This window comes from Lepidochelys kempii, chromosome 2 (genome assembly GCF_965140265.1).
Source record: "Lepidochelys kempii isolate rLepKem1 chromosome 2, rLepKem1.hap2, whole genome shotgun sequence".
NCBI classification, from domain to species: Eukaryota; Metazoa; Chordata; order Testudines; family Cheloniidae; genus Lepidochelys; species Lepidochelys kempii.
In genome coordinates, this window is record NC_133257.1 from 207,995,490 (window position 1) to 208,014,687 (window position 19,198).

Genomic DNA, 19,198 nt, shown 5'->3' on the forward strand with positions numbered 1-19,198 from the left:
TAGTTTTGGAAAAAATATTTGTTAATTCTTTCAAGGAATCTGGAAAACCTGGTGCTCATGTTACTGTGAAAAAGCTGTTTGTTGGTGGAATTAAGGAAGATACTGAGGAACACCACCTTCGAGACTACTTTGAGGAATATGGGAAAATTGACACTATTGAAATAATTACAGATAGACAATCTGGCAAAAAGAGAGGTTTTGGCTTTGTTACGTTTGACGACCATGATCCTGTTGATAAAATTGTATGTAAGTAAACTTCATTCCACAATTTCATCTAACAATATTGCTACTTAAGGTCCCAATATAGAGAACACATAAGCATGTGAGTAAGTTTTTGAATGTAATTGGATTAATTACATGCATAAATGTTTGTAGGAACATGGCCTTAGTTTTGAATCTTCAATTTATAAATTTGATGGGATCATGTAATAATACTACCTGAAATTATCCTGACATCTTTATGACTTCTGGATGATTGGAATTGGTATTGCAAAAATGTGAGGAGGGAAAAATTATTTTCTCTTTGGCAGTTTAGCCATTCCTGAGTTAAACTCCAGAAGCAACATTTACTGCGTGTAATTTCTTCTTAAATTTATGATTTACAGTGCAGAAATACCACACCATCAATGGCCATAATGCAGAAGTAAGAAAAGCTTTATCTAGACAAGAAATGCAAGAAGTTCAAAGTTCTAGGAGTGGAAGAGGAGGTATTTGAGTTTCACTTCATGCTTTTGGGTTCAGAGTTTTCCTATAATACGTACATTAACAGGAATCTAAAATCCATCCTAGGTAACTTCGGCTTTGGGGATTCACGTGGAGGTGGTGGCAACTTCGGTCCAGGACCAGGAAGCAACTTCAGAGGTGGATCTGGTAAGGCTACCAGGCTTATCCCTTTTTTATTTTTCTTTTGGGTTTCAGTTTGCTCTGTAGGTTACTATCATCTACTGTAGTATTGGCAACAAAAAACTTCTTTTAGAAAAGACTAATAACAAACCTCTTATTAAAAAGAAATTAATCTTTGTGATTAGAAATAACAATGGAAAAGAATCTATATAAATGTATGAAGTCAGTGTTTTTGAGCTGTTAGTTCACTTTAATACAAAAAAGCACTGTGACCTTGTCTGAAGTAATCGGAAGTTTTTTATAAAGAAAAAAGCAAAAGTGGTCCATTTTAGAGAATGTATACAAAGTAATATAATAGATTGCTAGAGTAAATTATTACAATTTTAGAGTGAGCTTTTAAGTATAAGTAATTGGCAACCAGGAAACTGCTACCTTGACTATCTTCAGTTCAAGTCCAGAAATACAGCTCCACTTTAAGAGAAGAAGATTATTTAAGGTGATGGTTGTATGCCTTGTTTCTGACAGATGCACATTTCTTGGTTTAGGGTGCATATTTCTGAAGCTTTAAATTCAAATGACCAGAAAGCTTAAAATATTTTCTTAAGTCCATTATACTTTTCTCATATATACCCCCTAGAAATGGCTGTGGGTCAAAAAAAAATTAAGGCTAAAAGTAAGAGAAATACTAATCGCCAAAGTGATTTTATTTATCCTTTAAAGAAGGTTAATCACAGTTTGGAAACTACAGTTACATTTTGAAATTTGTATTTCAGATTAATACAGCAATTTATAATATTGAAAGTTCATGATCTGTGTTTAGGGTATTATGTTTCTCCCGCAAGAGTTGATCTCAAATATGGTATTTGTGACACCAGTTTTTGAAACGGACATACACACAGCATCTGCTTGGTACTGTATTTGTGGGTTTAAAAGTAAACTGGTTTTTTGTGAATTTTTTTTAAAGAACTAGCTTTAAATTTTTAAAATTGAGGTGACATCTTTATATATTTTAAAAATTCCAGCTCACTATTAAGAGTAAACTTTTCCAGTTCCGTACAGATGAACTAAAAAATACTTATTTCCAACAGATGGATATGGAAGTGGTCGTGGATTTGGTGATGGATACAATGGATATGGTGGAGGACCAGGAGGTTAGTGTAGGCTAGTGGGGTTTTTGTAACTTCTCATACTTGAAAAGGTTCTATATTTTTTGTTACTAATCATATTAAGCTGTAGAGCCATATTGATCTGGTTCGGGAACAATAAATAACTGCTGATGTGTTTTAATCCTTGGTCTTTAACTGTGTGGTTTGCCATACATCCAGGGATGACCATGCCTTCCCTCATCTCCTGCCCGTGAAAACCTGGTGTTTCTATCTGCAGTTTTTCTCATTTTCTTTTTCAGCCCTAATCTCCAGTACTAGATTATTCTACACCCAAATACCTGCACTTGCTGATAAATGTATGCAAGCATAACCAGTCTGGTGGTTTTCCCTAAGGCCTTCTTGCATTCAAATCCATGTTTCTCATTTTGGAAGTATATAATACTTTTGCCACACTACTCAAAGTAATTAGTTCATCCTGATGGCTCATGCTTATGTACGATTTTCTCCCCCATTCCTGAACTGCACACTCAGTCTTCACCCTATTAAAAAAAATCATGTCTTACACTGAGGTTTTTCCTTTCTATACTAATGTTTTGTGTTCCTTTATGACTTCGCAGAAAGTCTGTCAAAAGAATTGGTAAAGAAAGTTAGTGACTTTTTAAAGACTTGAAAATGTAGTGTTAACTCCGGCTCTGTGTTGCTCAGCAGTGCTTTTCTAAACTATTAAGCTTTCTGTAAAATTTAGGATTTATATAAAGAAAAACCACATCTCTTTAGACCTAAATATCATGCATTGGTAACATTTCTGTTTTAATCCTTAGGCAAAAACTGCAGTCAGGCTAAACAGTTAAGGGGGAGTATATAGCTTTAAAAACTTCTATTTGTAGAAATCACCCTTCAAAACTTCCTGTTGGTCTTTTTGTCCTTCAGTAGACTGATGCTGAAGAAAATTAAAATCTTAGTTTTAGCAGAACACTGCGATCTGAGGAATAGTACAACTGACTTTTTTATAATGTAAAGTTACTATTTAAAGGCTTATTTCATAATAGGTGGCAATTTTGGAGGTAGTCCTGGTTATGGAGGAGGAAGAGGAGGATATGGTGGTGGAGGACCTGGATATGGCAACCAGGGTGGGGGCTACGGAGGTGGTTATGACAACTATGGAGGAGGTAATACATTTGCTTAAAACATTTAACTGAAAGTTTAGTTTTGGACTAGCCTGAGCAAGATTATTGACTTGAGAACGTTTTACTTCATAAGTGTTGTCAAAACCAGTATGCCATTTTCTATGGTCAGTGAAGAAAAATAATTGACTTTAGTGACGCACTACTTTCTTTCTTTCGTTTTTTTATCTTGATTTGTTAGGTTTGTAATAACACAGAGAAATAATTCTTACATTTACCTCTTTTTGTGTCAATAATACAGGCAATTATGGAAGTGGAAACTACAATGATTTTGGAAACTATAACCAACAGCCCTCAAACTATGGTCCAATGAAGAGTGGAAATTTTGGTGGTAGCAGGAACATGGGGGGAGGACCATATGGTGGAGGTATTGTATATGTCATGGGTTGAATTGGGACCAAACTTTTCAGTGGCCTTTGATCCTTTGTAGAGAGCAGGGGACACGTACGGATTAATCTGTGTACAGAATTGCTGCATAGTCTTTTATAAATCCAACTTGCCAGCAGAATTTTAGAGCCAGTAAACAGTAGTTAAAAGAGTGGTAGTGGTTATCTGTGAGTGCGCCCAAAAGAAAAATACATTGTCAGCATTAAAACAGTGTGATTTCAAATAGCAAGATCATTATTTGGTGTGAAGGCCAGTTTTCTTAGAGCTGGAACAGTTAGTTTTTGTGGTGATGGTGTTTTTGTGTGTGTGTGTGTTTGTTTGTTTTTTTTTAAATATGTTTACTAATAGTTTGTTTACCAGATTGTACTTGGGTCAGATATGAACTTTCAGTGGTCTAGTCAATATAGAGTTTGTTTTGGGATACTAACTTCATGCACATTAAGTCTGTTTGTTTGTAAAATATGATATATGATGTAATATCACACTTCTTCCCTGCCTTTCCCAAATTTTAGTGTTAGTAAATGTCATAGGGATATCAGTCAGACAATAATTTAGTTTTGGCAATGGGTTAATTTTTTTTTAATAAGCCTCCTATTTAAATTCCTAAGCATTAGTTAGGGTGATGTGAACAAATTATTTACTATGGTAGTAATTATCACCAACTCGCTACTCGCCACTAAACTTTGTTTTTTCTCTCTCCCGTATTAGGGTCATTATAAAATTTCTGCCTTTTTTTCTTTTTGGTCAGCAGCTTCTAAAAAAGTAATGCTTTTACATGTGGAAAGCAAGCAAAGGGAAATTTACTTCAGACCAGCCTTCTGTAAGGTGTAGTATGTGGGTGGACTGCTGTACCCACATAATACATGTTGCAGGATCAGGCCCCAAGAGTGCAGCATTATCTTCCCTATTTGAGTATATGTTTAAACCATTGGAATTTCTCTTGCTGCAAGAATCTTGTGTTCTGTTTTCAAAATGTAGCTACCATGGCAGTTCTGGGGGAGGGGGAGGAGGAATAATCTCTCATAGAGGACAATGACAGGTTAGCTTTATATTCAAGGTGGTGCGCACATTGTCATCTTGAATTAAACCAAATATAAATCTTCTTGTAAATGTGCCTGGGTTTAAAAAATAAAGATGTAAATGTCGTCTATCCTGTTGTTCCACAAATGCAGGAAACTATGGTCCAGGAGGCAGTGGAGGAAGTGGTGGATATGGAGGGAGGAGCCGTTACTGAGCTTCTGCAAACTTGCCATGGGTAAGTATCTTTATAAGTGCTAAAATTGCAGTGTTTCTTGAGACTTAGCTGCAGGAGTAAAAGCTTTTTAGGATCATATTATCTTTCCTTTAAAAATTCATTAGATGGATAATTTCATAACCTATTTTTTACTCTTTACTTCTGTTGAAACAGGCTTCACTGTATAAATAGGAGAGGATGAGAGCCCAGAGGTAACAGAACAGCTTCAGGTTATCGAAATAACAATGTTAAGGAAACACTTATCTCAGTCATGCATAAATATGCAGTGATATGGCAGAAGACACCAGAGCAGATGCAGAGAGCCATTTTGTGAATGGATTGGATTATTTAATAACATTACCTTACTGTGGAGGAAGGATTGTAAAAATGCCTTTGAGACAGTTTCTTAGCTTTTTAATTGTTGTTTCTTTCTAGTGGTCTTTGTAAGAGTGTAGAAGCATTCCTTTGATAATGTTAAATTTGTAAGTTTCAGGTGACATGTGAAACCTTTTTTAAGATTTTTCTCAAAGTTTTGAAAAGCTATTAGCCAGGATCATGGTGTAATAAGACATAACGTTTTCCTTTTAAAAAATTTAAGTGCGTGTGTAGAGTTAAGAAGCTGTTGTACATTTGATTTAATAAAATAATTCTAAAGGAAATACTGTGTAATTATAGATTATTTTTTTTAAAAAAAATATTGTAAAGGCAAGGAGTGGGTAGTATAAGGTCCCACAAATAATACAAAGCTGTTTGTTGTACATGTAAAATTAAATGCTGGTCAGAAAAAGTATGTTGTCTGTAAATTATCAGGTTTAAAATATCTAGATAACTTAAGGGATATCTCTGCAAGGAGAAACACCTTTTTAGATCTTTTAGATGCTGCTTCTTCAATGGCAAGGAAAGGAAATATCCCCAGCGAGGTACTCTTCCAGGGACACAGGTCTAGTACAAGAGAACTCTTGAAAACGGCACTAAGTTCAGCCAGTCTTAAAAAGCTGCGCTGTATTTCTGCAAAGCTTTAACTACCGTAGTTTTATAAGGATGCCAACGAAGGCTGAGGGTGTAGAGCAAAATAGTTCTAAGCTTCAGTTAAACTTCTTTAGGTAAGATCTTATTTACTTTTCCTTTCTTAATGTACCAAAAACAAGAAACTAATACTATATGACAGTCTCTTTCAGTATAGTGGTTATCATATGTAGTTTAACATAGCAATGAATTGAGTTAACCATTACCAACTGAAGAGAATTTTGTGAATCCTATATTTTTCTTGTATTAAATTTTGACATCACGTTTTCTTAAATTTCAGCTACTTAACATATTTTTTTCCTACTGGAATCTAGCTTTGATATGAGCCATGGACAAGCATAGACTACTGCTACTGTACACTGCTACAGTTGAACAAATGAGACCTGCAAGTGTCCATTAGTAAAGTTTTGCAAGGGTTCCATACCCGATGTTGGTAGTTAAAATGGTAGGTCGGCAAGTTAATTAAATCATAAAATGTTCTTTACACTTTGCAACCTTCTTATTTTTCTGGGGGTTTTGATGTGCAATGAAGATAAGAGTAGTTGTACAATAGTGTTAATGCTGTTGGAAGTGAAATGTACTGCATCTGTCTGTTCTGGCAACAGTATTTTATGTAGCGCATTGCACCCTGAAGGATCCCAAGAAACTTTAGATTGTTTATATAATAGAGAATTTTCTTCACTACTGAAATGCATCTACCTCTCGTAAGGAATATGACACCCATTCTTCTTTAATGCTGCATAGTATTTCTTTAGGAGGGCAAGAGAAGGTCTTCAGTTGTAACTACAGGTGGAATTTTATATACTGTATATGCAGAATGTTATTACCTAAATTGGAATTTGGCTAGGATACTGAGGTTTCCACTGTCTTTTACAGTTCTTACCGCTAATAACTCTTAGCAACAGATTCTGTCACCCTTACGCTCTTATTGAAATCAGGAAGATTTTACATTCATATGCTATTCAGCATGTGTAAATTGGTAGAATCTAACCCCTAGTTTATTTTTTGTATTGGTTTCATTGCCTGAAACAGGCTGCACACCTAAAGAACAGGTATACAACCAACCAAAGGTGTATTCGTTTTGTGATCTGCACATTAATGAATTGTTTATAATTTTTGAAACTGCTGAAGTTCTTCCATAGGTAATATGGATAGACATACATGATAAACATCTTCAGATACACTTTATTTTATTTTTTTTCCTTTGGCAGGAAGGTGCCATGCTGCAGGTAACAAATGAAGAAGTGGTCAACCACAGACATGCTTCAAGAAATAAGATATTCTGAATCATCAGAAAATAATTGCTTTTTCTGGCTTCATTAAAAATCTATAGGTTAAATGAATCCTGATAATAAAACATCTCCGTTAGTACAGCCTCCTGTAATGCTGGGGTTTTTAAAAATATAATGATAGTAATAACTGTCTGTAAATCTCTTGAATAAAATTCAGGCGGGCTAGGAAAAGCGGACCATTAATGTTATGAAATAGCAAATGTTATATGAATAGAAACATTAAATGCATATTTTTATCGCGTTAAAATAAAATATTTTTATACCAAAGTAGTTCTAGTGTAATGATTAATAAATCTAATGTGTGTTAACAACACTGTTTATATACAATTAAGTTGAGCCTTTGAGGCCTTTCAGAAACATACATTTCATTTTGAGGGAGATTAAAACAATTTGACAACCATATTGATATAATTTGCATATCTGAGTAATCATTCACATGCGTGTACTTGTTCTGTGCTGGGAGAAACAGCATTACGCAGTCAAGAAGCTACTTTGATTTTGGACAAACTTCATTTGTTTCTAAATAAGTAGCTTTTTGGCTACAATTTTTATCCTACTGTATGAAAAAGTCTCTTCTGTCTTTGAAAACTAATTGCTTAAGACAATTCAGATGAGTCAAAACTTGTTAAATAGGGTCTTATTTAGAAACAGCTTTGCATTTAGCATGTAAGATGTAATGCAAAACTGTGATCTACCAAAACCCAAGTTGACTTTTTTTGTTTGTTGCTTACTGTGTACAATATTACACCTGGGGAAATTCTGTTCCACTGCGCACACACAGAATTCATGTCCCCTGTAGATCTCTCTGCTTCCCTGCAGGAAAAATTACTTTCTGATGGGGAAGCAAAAGGAAGCTGCAAGAACTGTCACATGACCCCTCCCCAGCAACCAGGGTAAATTGTTTCAGGTGTCCAGAGCATTCGGTGGAGAGAGAAATCACTGCAGGGCTGGTGGCTCCTACCCTGCCCAGGGCTCAGCTGCTAGTCCCGGCTGGGTTGGATGGGACTCTCTCTTCCCTTGCAGTGAGGGGCTGGAGCCAGGTCAGACCCACCCCCAGAAACATCCCTCAGTGGCATGAAGCTCTGCGCACACAACCTTTCCCCCTTCCTCCCCACTCTCCCTCCCCAGTTTCTGTCCCCATTCTTCCTCAGCTGCAGGGAGAGGAGTCTATATGGGGAGGTGCAACCCTTGTGCATCCAGGACTCCCACCCACTGCTGAGCCTCACCCTCTGTATCCAGTGTCCAGTTGCACCTGTACCAGCCCACCTCGCTCCTTCCCCCCGCCCGCCTGTTCTTGGACCCCCATTCCACCAATCTCTATCACCCACACCACACTGCTGAGCCCCTCTACTGATCTCCAGCCATCTTCACCTGGACCCCCTCAGAGTCCCATTCCCCCTGCACCTGGAATCCCCAATGAGCCTTTGTGCATCCAGATCCCTCTCCTGAGCTGCCTGCACCCAGATTGCCCCAGCCCTGGATTCCTCCAAACATGGATCCTGCCAGGCTAAGCCTGCTTGACCTGCCCCTGGGTCAGGGCTGGGCATGCATGCAAGAGACTGTCCCTTTCCCTTGCTATCTTGGTGCACTTGGTGTGGAGGGGCAGGGCCAGCCATTGCACCTCAGTCACCATGGTGGAGCTGCAGAGTGATCTCCCACCTCTGTGCAGCCAGCGGTCTGAGCTCTCCACTGTCATGTTGGAGCTTCCACATTTATTTTGTGAGAAACTATGCAGAGTTTTAAAATACTGTGTATGGAATTCCCTCGTGAGTATAATGTGTATCTTCTGAATTACACATAAGAGGTTGAAATACATTCCAGCTTAGAAGTTACTTGGAAAGCTAAAGCATTTCAGCCTTGTATTGTTTGACTGTCCACTGCACTGAGTTTAAAACAAAGTTGGAAGCTATTATGCTTAGCTTTTCTATAGTAATAGACATTCTTATGTCTTTATGCATTCTTGAAAATAGTTTAAAATAATGTTTTGAGGCTTTAGTATAAAATTTCTTTGATAAAACAATGTAGCAAACCTTGAATTGCATAGTTAATTGCAGGGCTGCACAGGAGACAGCCACTAATCATGATTGACCTAGGGTCAGACCTGTAGTCTTTTGGTATGCTTTCTAATTACTCAGGAGGCTTCCTTCCCTGCTTGGACATGTAACCTGATTTGAGCCAGGTCCGGTTTACAAAAATTTGTTTTGCGTTTAGCAATTCTGTGTTCGCATCCCAACTCACTTGGCGACTTAAGGTGCAAATTGGAAGAAAAACATTTGGGGAGGAATTCTTGTGCCTTTTGTGTTTGTATGACTCCTATTTTCTATTTGAAATAACAGTACTTCACCATTGTGTGAATTTAGCAAAGGTGAAAGCATAATCTGTGTTTCTCTGAGGCTATGCCACCTTCCCTCCCTGTAAAGAGGGGGTGGGGGGCGATGGGGGTGACATAAATGGGGAAACATGCTAAAGCTGTGGAAAGCTGTAACATTTTAATAGATTTTAAGGTGTCTCACTGTAGCATACTTCATTTATTTAGGAACATTCTTAAGAATCTGGACAAACAGGATTCTTGTGTTCAGTGGTGAATTTAGTGGAAAGTTGTGGTTTGTAGTCAACATAATACTAATTCTAGTAATTCTCAATAAGTCCTGCAATGTGTGGTTATTGCTCCTCTGTCTGTAAATAACCTGTCTTCCTTTTTTCCTTCAAACTACTATGAAGCCACTTTTTTGCAGAGTAAATCTTCATTTAAAAAGTTATTTTGCCATTCAAGATACATGCTATGTCTCAGTAAAAGTGAGTATTACTGCTAGTACTTTGCTTTCATAAAACTGTACAATAAAGAATAAGGAAAGATCATGTTCATTTACTTAAACAACATCAATTTCTGAAATTACCTGTGTCTGCCAAGGAACTTCCAATATGCTGCAGACAACTGAGGACCTGGTTGTAGATTTTGGGATTGGGTTACCCCACAGAACAGGAGGCATTTTAATCTTAAAATGGTCAAGAGTAAGGCTTTCCTCCTTCATTCTTCAAGGTGGAGGTGAATGAGTGCTTTCCTTTGGTCCATTGCTGGCCTCCAGCCATCCAAAGTAATGCAAACTCCTAAGTTGTGCAGGAGTGTGGCATAGCAGTGATCAAAATTACAATTGATGCAGAGCCTGGTGTGTAGGCAGAGAAGCAGGAATTTGTGACCAGTTGGCCCCTCTCTTTCCAGCCTCCTTTTCTGTGCATCTCCTAAGAGATGGGTGGGATTCTTCAGATTCTCAACTACCCTGCTCTAAAGGATGAAATTTACAATCTGGAGATCTGACCCAGGACCCTCTGCACTACATAAGCTGGTTGGTTGAGCAGCAGCACAAGAGGGGTTGGTCTGGGCTGCTGGAGAAGGTCAGCTGGGAATTCTGCTCAGCCCCTGGGTCTGCTTTTGTGTGCATCCCACAGGCCCCTAGGGTGAAAGTTCTGTGGTTCCAGTCCAAGGGTTGAAATAGCAGCAACCCCAATCTGGGACCAACATGTGCGGGTGAATTTTTGCCTGTAAATAGTGAGTTTGGGTAGGTAGTTGGCTGCATAATTCAAGTCTATTGTGCTACGTATGGCATATGCACATTGGAATATGTTAGTGACAATTCAGATTTCACATCTGTTCCTTTTTAGGTGCACTACGTTTCTACTTAGGCTAATATTCTGGCAACCTGATCAGGAGAGGCAGATATTGGATGGGAATGCAGTGAGGCAATAAGTGCTCCTTAAACTGTTCTTAAAGTGTGAAGCAAAGTGTCTGCAAGTAAAGGCACTTCCATCCCAAGGTGCATTGGAGCTCAGTTATGTACTTCATTATAAAATTATCACACTGATATTTGAAACGCTGTTCCCCATAGAGGATACATGTTGGCTCAACATTACCTTCATTTTGTGCCTTTAGGTTCAGTTTATAGTAATAGTCATTGCTTTGGCAAAGTAGGAAAAGAAATTACTGGAGTTGAAATTTAAGAAAGAGGCTAAGATTAACCTCTTCTAAAAGTGGTATAGGTAGTCAGCACTTTATTTCAAAATATCTGTATGACCTCTTCAATACTCCTTTGTTGCAGAAGTGAACAAATGAGGCTTCAAAGATGGGCACTAGAGGGAGAGGAGCTCTAAGAGAATAGGCTAGAAACCATGGAAAAGGTGAGGACATGGAATCTATAATCACTATGTAGTATACTTGTAAAACCAGATTTCAAATAACCATACTAATCTAGATTAGCTCATAGCTACCAAATAGATCAATTATCTACCACAAGAGATATCTCTACCTGGTCAAGAAGGGGTTAAAGATTTAAGGGGTAGGAAGAAGCAGGTTAGTTAGATTTGAGGTGCAAGGGCAAACTTTTACAGAAGCTTGCTTGCACTTGTACTTAAACAGTATTGGGTCAGGTCAAATAAGCCATTTTAGAACCTGATGGCCTTACCGTTTTCCATGAAACTCCTAGGTATAAAATATCTGCAAGTCTGATTTTGGCAAGCAACTACATTCTCCCTTTAAGATTCCTTTCTTCTGTGTGTCTACAAGTTAAATTCACTTGTAATAAGTGTTTTTTAAAGGGCCAGTCAGATTTAAAAACTACTGTATTGTAGGTACTACTGATAACTCTTTAAAAAGAGAAACCAAGTGTTAAAAAATGAATTTAGCAAAGTAATAGTCACAGGGTTACTAATGTTTCTATTTTGAGCTTGACATTAGCCTTTTTCATGGTATTCTATTGAATTATACTAGGGAAAAGGTAGTTCTCAGTGAAAGTGGTTGAAGCCCAGAGAGTTTCATATATGCGTTATGAAATAAAAAAGCCTTGAGAGACTTCAGTCATATATCCTCTTAAATGTTAATACAGGTTCGACTAGAATGGCAGACTTTTAAAGATCTAAAAGGGTAAAAGTTGTGGGTCTGTATACAGCTATTTTTAAATTGTATGGTGTGCCAATTAAATTCCTATTGCTATGATCAATGCCAGTGATTAGCAGAGATTAAGATTTAATCTTCCTAACTTTCTTCAACCCTCCAAAGTTTTGTCTTCAAGGCTAGATCAAATCTTAATAATTCCTTCAGAGATGCAGAATGGGACTCGGCTAATAAGTCACCTTTTTGAGAAATCGAAAATACTTGTATAGGAGGAAGCGGTCTGTTCTGTCCTTAATGTTAGATCTTACCTAGGAGCCAAACCTGCTGCTGGCCACTTCCGGGGCGCAGTGCGGTCCGTGGTGCCAGGACAGGCGGGAAGCCTGCCTCTGCACGCCAGCTGTGCTGCTGACCGGGAGCCACTGGAGGTAAGTCTGTGCCCCAGCCCTGAGCCCCCCCAAACCCCTCATCCCAATGCCTGCACCCCCAGCCCAGAGACCTGGTCCTCAACCTCTTGTCCCAGCCCAGAGCCCTCTACCACATCCTGAACTCCTTATTCCTGGCCCAACCCTGCAGCCCTGAGCCCCTCCCAAACCCCTCATCCCCAGCTCCGTTGGATCACGGGCATCAACAATTTTCTTCAACTGGGTCCCCAGGAAAAAAAGCTTGAAAAGCACTGTTCTGGGAGGTGTGACAGTTGTCCACTAAAAACTTGGACATATATAGCAATTTTTAATGCACAAATACAGTGTGAATGGAGTATTGTATAGGAGCAGACTGTTACTCTGTCAGGGGTAAGTTTTTTGCATTATGAGGAAAGTAGGTACTTGGTTAACAAAATATGAATTGATAGCCTTGCATCTGCTGCTCTAATTACTGTAAACATAGCTGCAGCAAATTTAACACTGTAGATTCGTGCCATGATAAATGGCATACCTTCGTCCAATTTTTCTTTGAAATAGAAGTCATCTTGGCATTTCCTTTGTATGTACAGCATCTTACTACTTTCGTATAGCACTTTTCTGAGTTACTGGACACTGCTGCTGTGGTATGCTTATACTATTCCTTTTTTTTTTTTTAATGAACAAAGTCCTAATTTTTGTGTTAGGATACCAGATATTCACATAACTACATTCTGTATCGGATGCTTATAATACTTAAAAGGTAACATTTTTGGTGTAAGTTCTTATCTCACCGCTACATACTTATTTCTTAAAATACCTTTTCAGACCTGTTTTAGGATATGTATAAGAAAGGGAAAGTGATCTATTGTGAATAAGGATGTAAATACCTTTGCAGATTTCATGGCACAGATAAATCCACTAAAGCTAGCATGTCTTCACTGTATGCAATCATAAGGCAAGTAAAATAGTATAAATAAGTATAAATAAATAAATAAATCAATAAATAAGGCAAGTAAAATAGATTTTACCTGGGAACATTTGAGAAAACTCTTGGCAAATCTGACCTCTAATTTGTTTTTAAACAGAATTTTTAAGGTGTTTACAAAAGATTTAATTTAGAACAATGTAAAAACTTTAAAAAAAAAAAAAAAAAGTAATTTTCCTTAGGATAAAAGAGAAAAGTCAAGTTATCCAGACTTTAAAAAGACAGTAGATAGTACATTACATATTTGAAAACATACAAATCATAGGAAGTGTCTCATTCACCACTGCATTCTTTCATGTTTACATAGAAAAGTGAATGGTGTAATAGTGGCATAAGACTAGGGTAACAGATTGTACCTGCTTCAACAATTTCAATATGTACTTAGTGGAAAAAATGTCAAAATAAGTATAAAATTAACGAGCAATCCTAGTTTGCTTGAGACTACAAGTGTTTGTGTATGTGTATATTTTGTGGGAGAGAGGAAAAGTCTGAATAGCCTCCATGATCTCTTCAGAAAACTAGTACAAAAAGTATAATTTACACCCACAGAAAAGAGAAATACATAAATAATACATAAAACTACACAAAATTTAAGCCAAACCTTTGCAAATCTAAGCCTTCAGCTTTTTTAAAAAAAACTCTGCCAGTGCTAACAGACTAAATCAAAATATAAGGCTTTACCTTCCAAGAGTCATGTACTTAGGAAGGAAAATACGTTTTTCCCCCTCCATTTGCAACTCCTCTCAATTTTGTGCCGATCCCCCACCCCCCTTTTTTTTTTTTTTTGCATTGATCCTTCAATTTCTCTACCAAATAGGGAGAATTCTCCTAGTTCCGACTGTGACAAAACTTATATACCTGTCTGCCCCCTACAACCCTTTTTCCATACAATTATATCAATGTAATATTTATTTGCAAATACTGTGTGCAAACTCATTTTAAAGGCAATAAATCCACACTAAGTAGAAATTATACTTCTGCTGGTGGCCTGGCATCCTCCAGTAACTAATTACATCTCAACAGCTCAGTCAAACTAGCAGGTTTTTACTGCTGTAGCTTCTAAGTGTTGACAATTTATTTATATATAAAAACTATCCCAATAATTAAAGATGCAGGCCACCTGCACAAGTCTCAAAATACTAGTTTGGGTCTCTCTCTCTTTTTTTTTTTTTTCTTTAACATGTTCATAAGCATTCTTGGCCTCCAGCGTTTGTTACTATCTCCCTCTCCCCCACCGGTCAGCAGAATGAGTTCTAAATAATGTAGTGATCCTAATATTACTTATTTTTGTTTCCGTTCTTCTTGGTTATCTTGTTTCTGTTCTGATGTGACTGGTCTCTTAGGTATTATCAAAATGCTGCCATTACTACCACAATGAAGAGCATACTGGCTTGGATTAACAGGTCTTCCCTGGTCATCCCTTAACCTACTGAAAACTACATGATAAAGTAGTTACACTTAGTTTTTGCTTCATAAGACTAATTGATTTATTACACTGAAATTTCTGCTTCTTAAGGCTCTCTTTTTGGGCATGAAGCTTGCACACATCCTCTTCCAAGTTCAGGATCACATCTAGTTTACATTTGCGGCAGTTCTGAGCAGCAGCCTTGTTTTTTCCTTTTCGCCTTATGTCACTTATACATAAGTGATATTTCAGTATCTGTCAGATAGAACTTTGATAACATGTTGTTGAATGCATCAATAGGCATGCTCACAATTTCATCTACTGAAAATGGAATTCTCAGGGCTTTGACATGGCATTCATCATGGCTAAGATTATCTGTGCTATTGAGGCAACTGCCCTTTACTTTGTTTGATTTCCTAGATGATGAAGAATGATGCTCAGAAGTGGATGCTAATTCATTTGGCAGCTGCCAAATAAGTGTGGTTATGAAGAATATGTTGAAGTGGGGGGACTCCCCACAATAGTCTGAATCGCTTTGATAGTCCATATTGGCAGTGTTTACTATGCTCTGGGTAATGACCCCCTACAGCTCCTAAGCCATCATGGGAAGTATATTCTATATTGCTACTGTAGCCAACAGCACCTTCATTGCAGGTTGAAACAGAAGATAAATCAGAATTGCTTGAAGAGGTTGTGCTCTGGCTTGAAAGTCCAGAATCTGAGTCAGGTTTTTCAAAAAGCTGAGAGACTTCCCTAGGATCAAAACCTTCCAATGGTAATGCCATTAGATTTATCTCCTCAAATATGTTCTCATCAAGGTCTGAAAGAAGATTCTGGTTTGTTAGGTTCCTAATGTCAATAGATGGTGGTAACCCCCAATTAGTCCCATGAAGTAATGATTCAGGGTTTATGATGCTAGAATTTAAATGCAGAAAGGAATCCTGTCTCTGTATACTCCTTATTTCTGGATTTACCCTAGTGCTGTGGTTTGATCTCAGTAACATAGCTTCATGGAGGCTGACATCATGGCTAATAGCCTGGGTCAAATTTACAGTGTAGTAAGAGGATAATGAATTCATGCCTCTACTACTACTGCAAGCAACAGGTTGAGTAGCTCCCAGTGAAATTTCCTAAAAGGAAATGGAAAAAAAATACAGAATCAGCAACTTTTCACTCACTCACTCTCACTTTTTTTTCTTTCAGTATTCTCCCTACTATTAGAATCCATAATAGCACTAAACTTTTCTATTACCTGATCTGGAAGCACTATGTCCTACTTGCACACAGGGTCTATCTAGTCTACAACTATAGAATTTCCCACAGACTGCATCCTTTAGCACAGAATTGTGCTCTAAAATTTAAGAGATTAAAAACATGAGCAGAGTCCAACCACTACAGTGCCGTCTTCCTAAATCTGCCGACAGCTTGAAACAAGCTGTGTGAGTTATGAACTACCCCATTCAGTGTAATGGCTTGATAAATGGTCCTGTTTAGTTTTAAGATGTCAACATTAGCTATTTTACTGATCATTCTGGAAGACATACCCTGAGAGTGAGGGACAAGCACGTTGACTGGATATGTCCTCATTGCAGAGAGAACTCAGGTGAGCGGTACCTAATAGAGCCTAGCCCAGGCAAGAACAGCCATGCTGCAAAGCTTTAGTCAAATTACTGTGTCCTGACTGGTGCTGCACTCACCCATGTGTGTTGCTGGGACTTCTGGGGGCATGTCCCATAGTTCTTTGTACTTTCACAAGCTGAGCTGTGAATGGTGGGAGAACATGTCTCCCATTTTGGGCAGCTGGGGGTGGGTGGGGGAGAGGGGGGAGTTGTGAGAAGGCACTGAAGGACCAGCATTCTAGTGGCTTAGCCTGGGTCTTCCCTGCAAAATGGGCAGGGGTCCAGCCTCAATGAAAGCATCGCTTGGACTTTAGTCTATACAGAAGGATGGACAGTTAGCCCAGTTTAAAAGCACCATCACGCTTGGGTCAGATATTTGAGTGTGTGGATTGTAAAGGTGTTAGCGGTAACACCTGAGTAACCGTGTGGGTTAACTGTACAGTAAAGACACACCTTTAAACTGCCTGCCTTCTCATCCACTAAAACAGTCCACTCTCCTGCTGTCAAAACCTCCAGGTTACGGTCTCCTTCAACATTTATATATAAAACTTCTAGAATTTCCAGCTAATGCAAAATAGGGGGAGGCAAGATTGTATTATTCATTATCATATTGAATTCATTATTTTCTTTCAATATAAATGAAGCTGCTGCATAACCTCCAATTTCCAAGTGCTAGATTGCCAAAGAAGCCACGGACCTTTGTCATGGCATTTAGATCCTTACTGTTGCAGAGTCGACAGGCCTTGGTTATATTTTGTAACTTCTAATAATACAAAATAATTATAACATTGTAATGTCCTGTTTATTGACTCAGGCTCTAGCACTCAGTGTAGCTGCTCTGATTTTTATCAAGTCCAATGTTCAAAAAAATAGTCTTAAGACTAACTGAAAGCTGGTGGGTGGCTTTATTTATTTATTTATTTTTTTTAAATGAAGTAGCTTTAAGCCCCAGACAAGATCTGGCCAATGTCATTTTAAGCCACATTTTCTTTCTTGGGGGAGGGGGGAACAACTTGCTATGCAAAAGACTTGGGCAAGCAGGAAAGACCACACTGCACTCTCACTGCATGCAAAATACTATCAAATGCACAAATTAAAAAAAAATTTGAAAAAATATTTCCCCCCTTTTAATCTCTGTTACCTACCAAATGTTAGTAACATTTAAGGAAAGTCGGACAAAATATACTTTGAAATGTAAAGTAAGGTTTGAGAATTTAGATAAACTCTGATTCCTTTACAGCTTCATTTGACGAACAGTGCTTCATTGTGAATATATCACAGTACATAAAGATAACACCTTTAGTAACATAGGATTTTTAAAACATTAAAAATTAGCTGAGAAGTGGGACGAGACCCTTTTATCAAATAATGAGGTTTTAATATTCAGATTTATGTCCTCTGATATTCAGATTTGTTTACATGCTGAAGCTATGCCTGTCCCAATATTTTGCATATTTTGAGGGCCTATTTCTGCTTTCAGTTATGCAACTACAACCCCCTTTGCAAACAGTGGGATTTACAAACACATAACAGAGCAAAATTAGACCTACCCACTGGTCCAGTTACAGAACCAAGTCTGGAGCCAGAAGCTGGATTTGAAACAAAAAGTATTATGAATAAACTAACAAGCATATAACAGGTCATCTCTACCAGAACAGGAAAATGTTAGGTTATGAAGTTCTGTCTTATGGTTATTTAGGGGGATGGTAGGAAGGATTTGTTTAAAGTCCGATGACAGATGCTTGGCTCCATCATCTAGCTGGAGTCAAAGATGTTCTCCACCTCACCAACTGTGAAGTGAATGGCAAGGTGTCCCCACAGTTAAATCCTACATATTTTCTCTTACAAGTGGGCTTATCAGACTGCAGCTCATTAAGCAAATAATCTCAGATGCATTTGCACAAATCAGTTGTGTGTGTATATATAAAGTTCTCTGCTATGCTTACCTGTAACTCAGGTGACCGAAAAAAGTCTTGCCATGTTTCTTCTACGGAGTTATCACATACTAGCCCTGCTGTAGACTGGGAGGTAGAGCTGGTGTTTTCAATTTATGCCCTTAAAAGAAACAGAAGTTTTTTTTCCAAGATCTGTTGTTATTTTTTTAAACTGTTAGCAGTTAAAAGGCCTACGGTTGCTAAACACAGACTGTGAAAATACTGTCATGAGTATCCTGTTTTACATAGATAAACTGTCTTGTTGAATATTACCAAGGGGCACTGGGAAGAACTGGAATTTTTAAACAGTTTTCAAATAAGTTATGTAATTTTACAGATTCAGGAAGCAGGTAAGTAATGACTATGCTAAAAGGTAATGACCAGAGTAGCTTTTTACAACAGAGTTTTCAGATAAATTACTGAACTGACTTGTGACATACTCTCTGCTTACTCTTTAATTAAATGGATTATCCCAGTTATCCAACTATGCCAGTTATAATCCATTGCTAATACAGCTGCGAGTTTTCACATTTACCTCTAGTGCATTTTCTGTCTGTGATGTCAGCAGCAGCAAATAGTCTCCCAAGAAGGGAGAGGAATCTATGGAATTTCTGTTGCTCTGCAGTGGAGGAAACAAAAACACTTTTTGAAAAGCACAATTCTTTAGAGACAAACAAGAAGTAAAGTAAGGGGTGCGGGGGAAGGGAGCACAGTCCCTTCTCTGCTAAAAACAGAGGGAGAGCTCCCTCTCCTCTCACTCTGGTTTCAGTCCAGTGGGCTCTAATCATCAGACACAAATGAGTGCAAGTTAGCTAATACAGATTCAATGGTTTGTAATTTTAAGCAAGGGTCTGAAATATAAAAACTTAAGCAAATCTTGACTTTCTATCACATCCC

General features: G+C 38.0%; 2 protein-coding genes across 7 annotated transcripts in view; one reads left to right on the forward strand and one right to left on the reverse strand.

The window, feature by feature from the left end:
- HNRNPA2B1 (heterogeneous nuclear ribonucleoprotein A2/B1) overlaps positions 1-7,339 on the forward strand; it is a 17,021-nt gene extending 9,682 nt beyond the window's left edge. For 2 of the 6 annotated variants that reach the window (XM_073333660.1, XM_073333656.1), the window contains exons 4-13: positions 36-246; positions 606-707; positions 790-870; positions 1,932-1,994; positions 2,999-3,118; positions 3,375-3,500; positions 4,693-4,775; positions 4,929-5,857; positions 6,095-6,225; positions 6,992-7,339. In XM_073333660.1, coding sequence (XP_073189761.1) covers positions 36-246; positions 606-707; positions 790-870; positions 1,932-1,994; positions 2,999-3,118; positions 3,375-3,500; positions 4,693-4,754 — 765 coding nt within the window. In that variant the 3' untranslated portion in view covers positions 4,755-4,775; positions 4,929-5,857; positions 6,095-6,225; positions 6,992-7,339. The remainder of the gene's footprint in view (positions 1-35; positions 247-605; positions 708-789; positions 871-1,931; positions 1,995-2,998; positions 3,119-3,374; positions 3,501-4,692; positions 4,776-4,928; positions 5,858-6,094; positions 6,226-6,991) is intronic. The other 4 variants (XM_073333657.1, XM_073333658.1, XM_073333659.1 and 1 more) reach the window with 4 other exon arrangements.
- A 7,161-nt stretch (positions 7,340-14,500) lies between these two features.
- Positions 14,501-19,198, reverse strand: part of NFE2L3 (NFE2 like bZIP transcription factor 3) — a 39,128-nt gene continuing 34,430 nt past the window's right edge. Inside the window, 6 exon segments of the mRNA XM_073329665.1 lie at positions 14,501-14,792; positions 14,794-14,982; positions 14,984-15,295; positions 15,297-15,878; positions 16,821-16,931; positions 18,837-18,920. Of these exon segments, the coding sequence (XP_073185766.1) occupies positions 14,625-14,792; positions 14,794-14,982; positions 14,984-15,295; positions 15,297-15,878; positions 16,821-16,931; positions 18,837-18,920 (1,446 nt within the window). The 3' untranslated portion in view covers positions 14,501-14,624.